This window comes from Bos taurus, chromosome 6 (assembly GCF_002263795.3).
Source record: "Bos taurus isolate L1 Dominette 01449 registration number 42190680 breed Hereford chromosome 6, ARS-UCD2.0, whole genome shotgun sequence".
NCBI classification, from domain to species: domain Eukaryota; kingdom Metazoa; phylum Chordata; class Mammalia; order Artiodactyla; family Bovidae; genus Bos; species Bos taurus.
Window position 1 is genome coordinate 103,453,850 of NC_037333.1, and position 13,287 is coordinate 103,467,136.

At 46.6% G+C, this 13,287-nt stretch overlaps 1 protein-coding gene across 7 annotated transcripts in view; it reads right to left on the reverse strand.

Moving 5' to 3' along the window:
- Nucleotides 1–13,287, reverse strand: part of EVC (EvC ciliary complex subunit 1) — a 104,935-nt gene that overhangs the window by 61,381 nt on the left and 30,267 nt on the right. For all 7 annotated transcript variants that reach the window (XR_009494752.1, XM_005208179.5, XM_059887350.1 and 4 more), the window contains 3 exon segments: nucleotides 11,197–11,295; nucleotides 8,174–8,311; nucleotides 4,427–4,585 (listed from right to left, as the gene is read on the reverse strand). Coding sequence is in view for 6 of the 7 variants with exons in the window: in XM_005208179.5 (XP_005208236.2) it covers nucleotides 4,427–4,585; nucleotides 8,174–8,311; nucleotides 11,197–11,295 (396 nt within the window). In the remaining variant the exon portion in view is untranslated.

A 13,287-nucleotide genomic window follows, 5' to 3' on the forward strand; every position in this document is an offset into this window, starting at 1 on the left:
CCCCCGGTTCCCTGTGAGCAGAGCACAGTCGAAGCTCCCGCTCTCCTGAGCTTCCTGTGTGCACGTCTCAGATGGGGACAAAGTGGTCCCTCTTGGGGACGTGGTGCGGCCGATGCTGGATGCCGCGCGGAAAGCACCTGGAACACGGTGAGTGTGCCACAGCGGGCTCGCTCGTCTCTGGGGGAAGCTCAATAAACGCACACGACCAAACAGGAAAATCCACCTCCCTCATCGTCATCCCTCCCAGGATGACAGGGCTTCTGGGAGAAACAGTAAAGGTCACGGGGCTTCCTGGCCTCCGAGCCTCCAGAAACCAGAGTGCTGGGGATTAAAGAGATTCTCCAGGTAAGATTGACGGGGAGGGTGACCCCAGCTGCTAGACTTTAGAACAGGTCCACCAGCCCTACTGGGTTGTCCTTCACTGAGGACACAACCCTCGGAAAAGATGCCTCCCCAATGCGGGAAATTTCCATCAAGGGCAGAGGTGGGCCCTGCAGGTCTGCGTCTAGGGTCCTTCTGTCTCCAAGAGCAGCAGCTCAAGGAAACGTGTAGAATGGGAGCCCAGGCACGGCGTTAGAGTCGCAGGCCCTGCGTTGCAGTGAAAGGATGCCTTTCCCTCCTGGGGTGGTCCACCTGGCCCCCGGGACTCCATGGCCACGGCCCGAGTTAGCCTCAGCGCCCTTCTCCCCATCATACCAGCACCCCTGCCTTCTCTACATCCCTCCATTTCCTTCCTGCTGGCCTAGAGCCAGGCCCAGCTCAGGCCCTGGTCAATTCCACCTGGGCAACTGCCCTGACTTTACTGGCATCAAACTGCCCCCTCAGCTCCTCCCTGCATGGCAGATGGAAGGGCCTTTCTGGGGTGCAAACGTAACTCTAACATCCCCAGGCCCAAATCCTACAATCACTTCCTTCAAAGCAAATCTAAACTCCCAGGCACAGTGGACAAGCATTCCCGAACCAGGCCTGGCTGGGCCTCCAGCCTGGTCCCACACCCGTCCTTGCTCCGGACTGCCCAGCATGCCTGGCTCTCAGCTCCGCAGGGCCTTTGCACATGTGGGGCCTCCTCCTGGAACACTCTGCCCATGACCTGTCACTCCTCTGCCTGCCCAGGTCCTACTGTGGACTGGGTGGTCGTTCCTTGGCTTTTCCCCAACCCTTCGGTCCCTCCTCCCAGCTCCACAGCTCCTGTGCCTTGTTTGGACCAAGAACCCTGGATGCAGGGGCCATAGCTGGGCCATACCCATCACGCAGCCCTGGGCCTCACTGTTTACTGAGCTGCATTGGTCTGTGTTATAACAACATGTGAACAGGGCCAGGACAGTGATACCCTAGTTACAGATAAGAACGGTGAGGTTTATTCCGGAAGGCCATCAAACTAGCCCAAGGACAGCGGGCTTCCTCCAGTTCAGTTTAGTTCATTTCACTCAGTCATGTCTGACTCTTTGTGACCCCATGGACTGCAGCACGCCAGGCCTCCCTGTCCATCACCAACTCCCAGAGCTTGCTCAAACTCATGTCCATTGAGTCGGTGATGCCATCCAACCATTTCATCCTCTGTCATCCCCTTCTCCTCCCGCCTTTAGCTGGGCTTCCTCCAATTAAATAAATAAGCCTGACAGGCATCAGTGGCCCCATAACCACTAGAGGGTGCAAGAGGATAAGCGCTCCGTGCAGGAGTGGCCGGCAAGCGGTCCCGCCAGGCTCCTAGGGTAGTGGAAGGCGTCCCCCGTCCAGAGCAGCCACCTCTAAGATGGTCCTCTAAGTGAGGCCCCTTGGCTGGGCAGCGACAGTGCACTCTCTGGATTTATATTTAAGGAAAGACAGGCGTGGAGAGAGGTGAGCAGGAACACAGGAGCATAAGATGGGCGGCGGGAGGGGGACAAGGACTTGCACGGGAGGTGCAGGGGCCACTGCTGGCTCTGAGTGTAGCTGGTCCTCAAATGTACCCAGCCTCAAACCTGACTCCAGACCTGCACAGTCTTGGGCACAGTGGATGTGACTTACAGAGTGTATGTGATCATAAAATAAATCAAAATATGTATAGCACTTAAAATAGCGACCAGAAGATAGCAGGTGCTGGTGAATGCAAGCTGCTGTTCCAGTTATCTACAGCAGGTGCCCACCTCTCTCCTGGCATCCTCTTTCTCTTGAACATCCCTAGAGACTGATTCTGATGACCTCTGGGGCCCTTTCTAGGGCTCTTCCAGTTCTGATATTCAGCGATGCTATGTGATACGTTCTGACTGCCCAGGCCAGAACACTCAGATGTCACTAGCTTGGGAATTTAAAATTCTTCTGGAGCTTATCGTCAACAGACTCCATCATACAGAAGCTACTTTTTATTTTTGGTGCATAGGATACAGGCAGAGCCCAGCTGTCCCACTTCTGTACAAACAAAGATTACAGCCTTTTCACACATCATGACAATGATTTGTTTCTATCTCTTTCCCCTGCTGACATGTGACCTGCCAGAATCCAATCACTAGCACATACTGAGCACTCCCACTGGGTCAGGCTCTGTTGTAAAGGCGTTACCTGTTATCTGCTTTCTAACACTCTCAGAGCTGATGCTATTTGGATTCCCATTTTACAGATGATGAAACTGAGTCCCAGAGAGGTTAAGTTACCTGCCCAATGTCGCACGGCTAATAACAGGCAACTGTGGAATGGGTCAGGATTCTAGCTCAAGTCTGCAGCACGGTTTCTGTAACAGGATGTGGCACACAGTAGGTGCTCATGAAATGCTGACTGAAGGAAGGACCTACTGATAACCTGGAGAAAATTCTTCCCCTTCTTCCTCTCTGGAGTGACTGGCTAATATTTGGGCCAGTGTCAGCTAAGGATACCATTTTTTCCCCCCGGCATCAATATCCTGCTGATGGAATAATAATTAAATACAAAGAAAAAAGAGTAAAAGGAAAAAAATCTTTCTCCTTTGATGAGCATTCATATCGGCAGCCTTATCAAATTAAAGTCCAATTCAAAGGGGCTTGGACAGCAAACCAGGAAGTTTGGGGCACAGGCTGAGGGATGTTATTAGACAGTATAGGGGTCCCAGGTGCGTTGCTTGGCTGGTCCCTCTGCTCACTGGGAATGAAATATCTGTGTCTATCTTTCAGCAGTGCAGAGGAGAGAAAAGAAACAACGTGTACATGATAAGCAAAAGCAGAGAAAGTTCTCAAACAGCTCCGTGCAGCTGGGAATTTGTTATAATGCAGACCCTGATTCGGGAGGGGGACAAGATTCTGCATTTCTAACCAGCTCTCAGGCGATGCTGATGCTGCCGGTTTGTGGACCACACTTTGAGGAACAGAGCGGTTTGTGCAGAAGCAGCAGGAACCTCTCGATTCGACAGGACCATCTCCTCTCTGAGGAGCTGAGTCTTTGAGCAGAGGGCAGGGCGGCTGCTGCAGGTTTCTGAGTCAGGTGTGACCTGGGCGGGTGCATGGGTCTGAGCTTATGAGTTCTCAAGGTCAGAGAAAGGGTTAATAGGTGCATAGTGTCCTGGGCTTTACATACAGCCAGGCTAGTCCAAAACTTCCAGGGCAAAACCCCATGGTGACTATGAGTTTCTGAGCATTTCCCAGGGCCCTGCCTGCAGCAACTCCTGGGATGGAATTTTTTTATCAGTAATCAAAGCTCAGAGGGGTTAAGTAACTGATTCAAGATCACACAGCTTCAACTGGGTAAGCTTAGATTTAAAGTTGGATTTGGATTTGTGGATTCCTCTGAACCAGTGGTTGGTATTCCCAGTTACACATGAGAATCGTTGGGGCAGGGGGTTTAAAACTGGCAATGCCAGAACCTTCACTTCAGACCAATCAGACTGGATTTCTGTGCAAAAGGCCTGGGGCACAGGCATTATTTTAAGCTCCCTTGGTGATGATACATGGGGCCATCAGGAGAGCTACCCAAAGCTCCATCCACCAGTGGGCATCAATTTTGATTGCTCATTGTGGTCAGCTGGAACCTTAAAAATCCTAGACTGATTAAGTCAGAATCTCTGGGAGAGGGACCCATCTTGGATTTAAACAGCAGTACTTTTTCAACCTCCTCAGATAACCTCAATGTGCAGCCAGAATTGAGAACCAATGTTCCATGCTGTAGTGACATGGAGCTGGCAGGCTTTTCTATTAATGGAATGGACGGATGGATGAATGGATGGATGGATGAATGGATGGAGAGATGTACAGATCTCTGTGACTGATGGACAGATGGACAGACGGATGGATAGACAGATGGATAGATAAATGCCTGATGGATGGATAGATGGACAAATGGATGCACTGCTTTTCTCTGGCTTCTGTATCCCCATCTACAGTACACGGGTGTGGAACTTAACTATCCCTGCAGCCCTCCAAGCTTCTGATTCCATATATCTAGTCTGAATATCACGTTCCCTCCCTGCCCCTTCCAGTATTACCAGAGCCTGCAAATCCTGAGAATCACGCAACAGCCCTTCAGCTGCAATCATTCTTTCTGTCAGAGTCATCATGAGCTGTCGGGCTTTGGAGCTGGAACACTTAAACTGGTCCACCAGAAAGTGCTGGATGTTTTCCATCTGTTTCCAGAAAGCTTCCATCTGTGAAATGAGAATGAGAAGCAAGAGGTGGGGGAGAGAAAACTTATTTAAGAAAGGTATAAAGCTGTCTGGTTCAGGCTTGAGCATTACTATTCACCCCTTATCACAAACTCAGATTCTAAACACTTCCACAAGTCGGAGCAAGTTATCTTGGCAACAATCACATTCTCCAGAAGTTCCTCCTCGTTCTTTTGTGAGTGCCAGTCAGTTTCAAGGCAGCTTTTCAGCAAACACCAGTGTATGGCTGATAAGGAAGGAAAACACAATGAGATTCCCCAGCTTAAGCAGCTGAAAGACAGCTGCTTAAGAAAAACAGCCTGTGATTGCTGCCTGGGATGGGGAGGGGAGGGGAGGGGCTCATGAAATTCAACAGTGTCCTCCTGGAAGCTTCCGGATCTTTAAAAGGGATTAAATCCATCCTGGAAATAAAAGCATGGATGGCCATTTAAATATTAATTATTGCCCTAAAAGTACAAAAGAACAGTATGGCAGAGACGATGATAACCATAAAAACATTTTGCTTTCCAATCTTTTCCCCTTTCCTCAACCTTGGGCTTCCCTGGTGGCTCAGACTGTAAAGAATCTGCCTGCAATGCAGGTGACCTGGGTTGGGAGGGGAGGTTGCCCTGGAGGTTGCCCTGGAGGAGGGCACAGCAACCCAGTCCAGTATTCTTGCTTGGAGAATTCCATGGACAGGGGAGCCTGGTGGGCTACAGTCCATTGGGTCACAAAGGGTCATACACGACTGAGCAACTAACACTTTTCTCCCCATCTTACTGAGAGCAGAGCAGGAAATCTCCAAGTGGTTTAGTGTTGAGGGCTAAATTTTTGTCAATGCAGCCTCCCAGAGCTCAAAGAATGACATCTGGAGTCATAACAACTTTTCTTTATGGCATGCAGGTTATATGCCAGGCTCCACGTGTCACACATCTCATTTCTAGATAAAATATGTATTGGAAGGACAAGAAACAGGCTCAGGTAGTTAGGTCACTGGCCAAGAGTCAAGAGGAAGAGGGGGATTGGATTCAGGTCCCTTCAGCTCCCACGGCGGTGGTTTTCTCTAGCTTGGCTCCACCCCTCAGATGCCAAGATGGACATTTCTCGCTCAGCAGCACATGGGAGAGTCAGAGCTTAGTGGTATCAGAAGTCCATGCTGATCTTGCTGCTATGGGTACAGACAGATGGAGACCTGAAACTCTGAGTCAATCAAACCAGCCATCTCTCCTGGGCATGGCCAGGAGAAAGCCTAGACCTGTAAGAACTGGCACCTCTTTGAAAATTTTGTCTCCCATCTCCCGGGCCTCATGGTAGCTCAGCAGACCCTTTATAGACCCCCGTCACCTCCTCACTCACATTCACACCCTGCTCTTGCCCTTCTCATCCCATCAGATGACCTCCTTTCCAACCGCTATCCCAGAAGGTGGACTCAATTCAGTTCAGTCACTCAGTCGTGTCCGACTCTTTGCAACCCCATGAACTGCAGCACACCTGGCCTCCCTGTCTGTCACCAACTCCCGCAGTTTACTCAGACTCACGTTGATTGAGTCGGTGATGCCATCCAAGCATCTACAACAGAGGATGAAGGTGGACTATCATCTGTGAATTCCCGCACATCTGGAAACAGAGTTCTACGTCCCAGAAGAGGCAGCTCTGCATCTTCTCTTCCTATCTCAGAGAACCAGGATGCCCACTCTATTGTTCTGAAAAACTCATAATTCCCTTAGCATTCATGACATGATTTTCTCCTGGTTCTTCAAGGTCTAGACTCTGCTTCTTGTTTTGATTCTTCTTGAATCTTGCTCCTTCAATGCTCGCAGGATCCAAGATTTGGCATAAGGCTTTTTACTACCCCTTCTACATGCACTTCTGGACCACAGGCATTTCTGTTATTGGATGATACCAATTTTGTTGTTCAGCCGCTCAGTTGTATCCAGCTCTTTGGACCCCCTGGACTGCAGCATGCCAGGCTTCCCGGTACTCCTGGGCCAGGGGCATCTCCATTATTGGATGCTGCCAATATGTTAGAGAATCTCCTGAGAACTATCAATCCTCTGCTTGAAATGGTCAGACAAGGACAAGATGTTCCACTGCTCTGGGGAGACCACGGACCGCTGGAATCTGGGTTAAGCACCCTCCCTGAGCTTTCTCATCTCGGACATCCTTGTTCTCCGTGTGCTCCTACTTACCTGAGCTCAGTGGAGACGCTCCATCTCCAGGCATCTCCAACTCAAGGTATCAAGCCACATTCAGCATTTTCCCTCCTGACTTCCTGTCATACTGGGGTCTTTATTTCCATAGACCTGACGCTCTACACCCTCTTCTTCCCACCATCACCTCCTCAGACACAACCCTCTCAGCTCTCCCACTTTTTCTTACCTCTCCATCCCTACTGCAAATGTTTTCCTGAAATTCCTACTGGATTAGCCCCCAAACTCCTAACGACCCTCTGTTCAGCAGCCTAAGCAGTGCTTCTAAAACAGAATGAACCAAGCCACCCTCTGCCACTTCAGTGACTCCCATCTCCTTGGCATGAGATGAAAGCCCTCAGGGAAGACCTCTGGCTTTATCTTGCTCAGCCTGCTTCCTGCCCTGGCTCCCTTCTCTGCCCACCCACTGGACAGCATCCATCCACACTTCCCCCAAAACCTCATCATGGCTCTTTCTTCTATTCAGACTTTCCTAACTCTAGAGAGTAAAATGAATTGCTCCCTGCACTGTACCTCAGGCTTCCCATATATCCATCTATCATGGTCCCTGTAAGCCACAAAGTCCTCACCTGCTCACCTATTGGTACCCCCACCAGACTGGCCTGAGCATCTTCCCACAAGGGCCAGGTCTAAGTTCATTGTAAATTTCTAGTGTCCAGCATAACACCTGGGTGCCAAGGAAATATTTGTTTAATTCAGAATATGTGAACAGTGGGTAGTAGAATGTCAAAGCAAAAAAGAGAATTTGAGGGAAGCCATCCTCTTGAGGATGATTGAGCCATCCTCATAGCTCAATCCATAAAGAATCTGCCTGCAATTCAGGAGACCTGGGTTCAATTCCTGGGTTGGGAAGATCCCCTGGAGAAGGAAATGGCAACCTACTCCAGTAGTCTTGCCTGGAGAATCCCATGGACAGAGGACCCTGGCAGGCTACAGTCCATGGAATTGCAAGAGTTGGACACAACTTAGTGACTAAACCATTCATCCTCTTTGGAATTTAAAACATGCTTTTATTAGTGATGCCTGGAGTTTGAGCAGTTAGCAGCTGGCATCTGCTCTAACCCACAGGGCAGTAATGTCACAGAGGGTTAGGGCGATATTTGCTTTGAATGATAAAAAGATCCATCTAAAATTTAAACAAGGAGAATTCATTAAAGGAAAAAAAAAAAGACTCCCTCAGTAAATCTTGGCCCCTTAATTATACCTTCTCTATCGCTTAACTTCAGAAACGGGATCCTTGGCTCCAGGGTATATTTAATACTCAAATACAACAGAGAATTTGAGTATTAAACATGCTTCTAGGTACCAGCTCTTTAATCTTGCCAAATGAACTGTCCCAGAAACCATGCTTTTTATAGGGGAAAGAAAATCCACCACATACATTAGCTATTAGCTGCTCAGAATATTCTCTTTCCTTCTTTTCCACATCTGCCAGGGTGATGTATTCGGAGTCACCGCCACCCAACATCTCTGTGTTTGACAGCTTGACCTGAAGTCTCTTTTCTAATTCCTCCAAATCCTGGAGAAAAAAAGAAAAAGAAAAAGAAAATGTATCTTAAATTCTAGAGAAGAAATGCTTTTAATTTTTTACCACATTATCATAAAAATTTCTTATGATAATTAATGCTCTGGGTATTGTCCTACTGAAGGATTGATGAAAAAAATCTATTTTTCTCATTAAATGTACAGCCTCAGGAATACTGGATTATGTATTTTCTTCTGTATTTTCCTCACCCTCCCCCAAAATAGGCCATACTTTAAAAACAATGAAAAGTATCTTCCAATCTTGATGAAGTTCCAGGAACATGTCATGGTACTCTGGAGTGTTGGGATGGAATATTTCCTCTCCACTCCTCTGGTTTCCATGGGGAAGGATTACTTAGTACACCCCAGGGAGGAAGTGATATGTATTTCATTGGTGGTTCAAAAGCAGGAAGTGAGCACAGCGCCTAGCTTGCCCAGCCTCATCCTCTTTGGGACAGACCATTCAGGGGAGGCCACCACCCTGGTGTGGCTTCAGTCTAGAGTGAGCTGGGAAGCAAGGGTCCCTCTTGTGTGTGGGGAGGTCTGAGGTGGCCCAGCTTTGCCAGTAAGTGATTTAGGTAAGCAATTTAGTTAATCCCGGATTCAGCGTTAGGAAGCCATGATTGCTATATATCTAAGTCACACCCTGCAAGCAGGTTCCTCTCAGTAATTAAGCTGACATTTGTATATATGTCTCCCCAACACTCTCAATTAAATCAGATCTTAGAAGGAAAAGGAGAAGTCTATGTATGGAGTCTTTCAAAACCCCACATAGAATGTGGGTGGCAGTTCTGTTTTCTCCAGACCTGTGTTCACTGGTGTGGGTTCAGGTTCATTAGGAAAACTGCTGTTGATTGTCCAAGTGGAAGTCATATGTGGCTTCTAATTCTCTACAGTAACTCTACCAGAAAGAAATGAGGGTTCCTTTCTAGCTGAGGAAACTCATCTATGGGAAGTTGAGATATCTTGTCCAAAGTTCCCCAGTAGCAAGCGGTATGCTAGGTTAGGTCCCTTAGGCCCATGGACTCCAGAGACCCACTCTTCCAACTGCATGCATTATCTGCTTCTCTCCAAAGCAGCTGCCATTTCTGGGTACTTCTCATCCTCATACAGAGGTTCTAAGGCTGCTGTCAATATTAAAGGAAAGAATGCATTTAAAGTACTCAGACAGATGACATTCAGTGAATAGTAGCCACTATAATAATTAAAATGCTCTGTAAGTGGTAGAGGTGAGATTTGATCCCAGACCTGCAGACACCAAAGCTCTTATTCTTGCTATATGACATACGACATTGTTTCATTACTCATATAACTGCAAGTATCACCACATAATCAATATTTTTTGTTGTTGGAGAGTCATTTAGACTCATTGAACCTCAACTTCCTCAGCTGTAAACAAAAATAATGATGGCCACTCACAGGGCTGCTGTGAAGATTACATGTAAAGCCCTGTGTGCACTGCCTGATGATCACAATGGTGGTGGTACCCAGGATGATGACAAGAAAAATGAAGATGGTCTGCCTTTTCCTAGGGAGGTAGTGATGGATCCTCCCACATGGAATCCAGAGGAATGAAGACGAAACATTCTTTCCCAGTCTCCCGAACCTCATGGTGGTGGTGCTAAGGATGACAATGGTGACTGTGATGAAGATAATGGTGATGGCGGCAGTGAGGGTGATGACAATGATGGAGTGACGATGATGAGGATGATGGTGGAGGGGGTGATGGTCACGGTGATGAAGATGATAATGACGCAGATGATGCTGGTGATGGGAGTAATAAGAGTGATGTCAACACGGTGGTGGTGATGATGAAATGTTGGTAGTGCTTTTGGAAATAAGGAGAAGCATGGTGATGGTGGTGGTGCTGACAGTGATAAGAATGACAATGAAGATAATGATAACGGTGGTGATGGTCATCATAAGAATGATTATGACAATAACAAAGATGGTGCTGGTGATGGTGACATTGATGATAGTGATGCTATTATTATGATAATAATGGCAATGATATTGATGATGATGGCAAAGATCATATAATCAGTGTCTAGCTGCTACTGAGTGTTCATTGGAAGGACTGATGTTGAAGCTGAAACTCCAATACTTTGGCCACCTGATGTGAAGAGGTGACTCATTTGAAAAGACCCTGATGCTGAATAAGATTGAAGGCAGGAGGAGAAGGGGACGACAGAGGATGAGATGGTTGGATGGCATCACCAACTCAATGGGCATGAATTTGGGTAAACCCTGGGAGTTGGTGATGGACAGGAGGCCTGGCATGCTATAGTCCATGGGGTCACAAAGAGTCAGACATGACTGAGCGACTGAACTGAACTGAGCTGCTACTTTGCTACATGTCTCATACACAACTCTCTTCTCCTTTCTGTAATCCCGTAGGACAGGAATTACTATCCCATGGCACAAATGAAAAACCTAGCATTCTGAGAGTTTGTGAAAGACAGACCATGGTATCAACCTCTACTGCCCTGATTCGTTTTGCTGTGCATAAAACAATATAAAGGTTGTATAGAAGGCGAGAAGAATGCAAAGTGGTGTTAAGAGTTGTAACTAATAAACCAAGTATATATTTTAAAATTCCCCCAAACTGTACAGAAAATAACATCAATAGTGGTTCTCTTTGAGTACTGGATATGACTGACATTCTTTTTTCCTACTTCCAATATTTTTCCACATTTTAATAATATATATTGTTATCTTTATATTTATACCTATAGCTTTATATACCATTATATTGTGTTGAAAACTGTATGTTGTAATAAAGTATTTTTATACATAAAAGATACTTTCCTATGATATTATGTTTTATATATCTTAATAAACTATTTTTAAGTTACTTTGCAATATAGGTTGAAGACTTACATTTTCTTGCTTTGAAAGAATCTTCTGGTATAATTCATCATCAGACTTCTTTTTAGGGAGAAGGTCAAGGAGGCACATTTTAAAAATTTGAATAAACATCTATTGCCAAAAAGGGAAACAAAACAAGAAAGATTTAAACAATGGTATCTTCACCCTTCCTTCCTTTTTCTCCTACCACCTTCTTTCTCCACTTCCCCCCATAATTTTTGCTCTAGGAAAAGACTATCAGATTTAAAACCATGACAGTGGTCTATAATGAACTGTGTTTTCATGAAGCTTCTAAAGAAAAATGCCTCATCTCTCCCGCACATATTTATAAGGAGCCTACTCTTTGGGAAACCCCCCACTTTCCCCATTTCCATGAGTGAAGAAAACAGACAAGGAAAAGGGGGAGTTGCTTCTCTGTGGAAACAATCAGAAGAACACTTGTAAGAAATTAAGATGTGTAAAGTCGTCCACTCCAGCTCCCTGTCTCAATGGATGGAGGTGTCCTTTAAATCAAGAAGGGCCCTCCATAGGCAGGGGCACCTTGGCAAGTCCAAGGCTGCTGTCTTCACAGTTTGTTTAGTCATTCGCCGGTTGTAGGACATCTGAGTCTTTCCCGTCTGGGGTTATTCTGAATAAAGCTGCTATGAACATTCACATAGAGACTTTTGAGTGAACATAAGTTTTTCTGGGATGAATGTCCAAGAGTACAGTTGCTGATTCTTCTGCTAACTGCATGTTCAATTTTATGAAAAACTGCCTGTTTTCTGGAGTGGGCTTTTATACTCCTACCAGCAATGTATTAGTGATACAGGTTCATCACATCCTCACCAGCATTTGGTGTTGCTGCTGTTTTTATTTTAGCCATCTGGATAGGTATGCAGTCACATCTCATGTGGTTTTAATTTGCATTTCCCTATTGTGGGGAAAGGAGAAGGCAATGGCACCCCACTCCAGTACTCTTGCCTGGAGAATCCCATGGATGGAGGAGCCTGGTAGGCTGCAGTCCACGGGGTCGCTAGGAGTCGGACACGACTGAGCGACTTCACTTTCACTTTTCACTTTCATGCATTGGAGAAGGAAATGGCAACCCACTCCAGTGTTCTTGCCTGGAGAATCCCAGGGACGGGGGAGCCTAGTAGGCTGCAGTCCATGGGGTCACACAGAGTCAGACACGACTGAAGCGACTTAGCAGCAGTAGCAGCAGCATTGTGGGGAAACAGTGGAAACAGTGTCAGACTTTATTTTTTGGGGCTCCAAAATCACTGCAGATGGTGCCTGCATCCCTGAAATTAAAAGACACTTGCTCCCTGGAAGAAAAGCTATGACCAACCTAGATAGCATATTGAAAAGCAGAGACATTACTTTGCCAACAAAGGTTCGTCTAGTCAAGGCTATGGTTTTTCCTGTGGTCATGTATGGATGTGAGAGTTGGACTGTGAAGAAGGCTGAGCGCCGAAGAATTGATGCTTTTGAACTGTGGTGTTGAAGAAGACTCTTGAGAGTCCCTTGGACTGCAAGGAGATCCAACCAGTCCATCCTAAAGGAGATCAGTCCTGGGTGTTCTTTGGAAGGAATGATGCTAAAGCTGAAACTCCAGTACTTTGGCCACCTTATGAAAAGAGTTGACTCGTTGGAAAAGATTCTGATGCTGGGAGGGACTAGGAGACAACAGAGGATGAGATAGGTGGATGGCATCACTGACTCGATGGACGTGAGTTTGAGTGAACTCCGAGAGTTGGTGATGGACAGGGAGGCCTGGCGTGCTGCAGTTCATGGGGTCGCAAAGAGTCGGACATGACTGAGTGAACTGAACTGAACTGAACTGAACTGAATGGCTTAAGGGAATGACAGAGGATAGATGGTTGAATCGCATCACTGACTCAGTTGATATGAGTTTGAGCAAGCTTCAGTGATGGTGAAGGACAGGGAAGCTTGATGTGCCGCAGACCACAGGGCCACAAAGAGTAGGTCACGACTGAATGACTGAACAACAACAATGGCTTAATGATGTTGAACATCTTTTCATGTGCTTCTATATGTGTTTACCTGTCAGCCATATATTCTTTTTGGTGAAATATCTGTTCATGTCTTTAGCTCATGTTC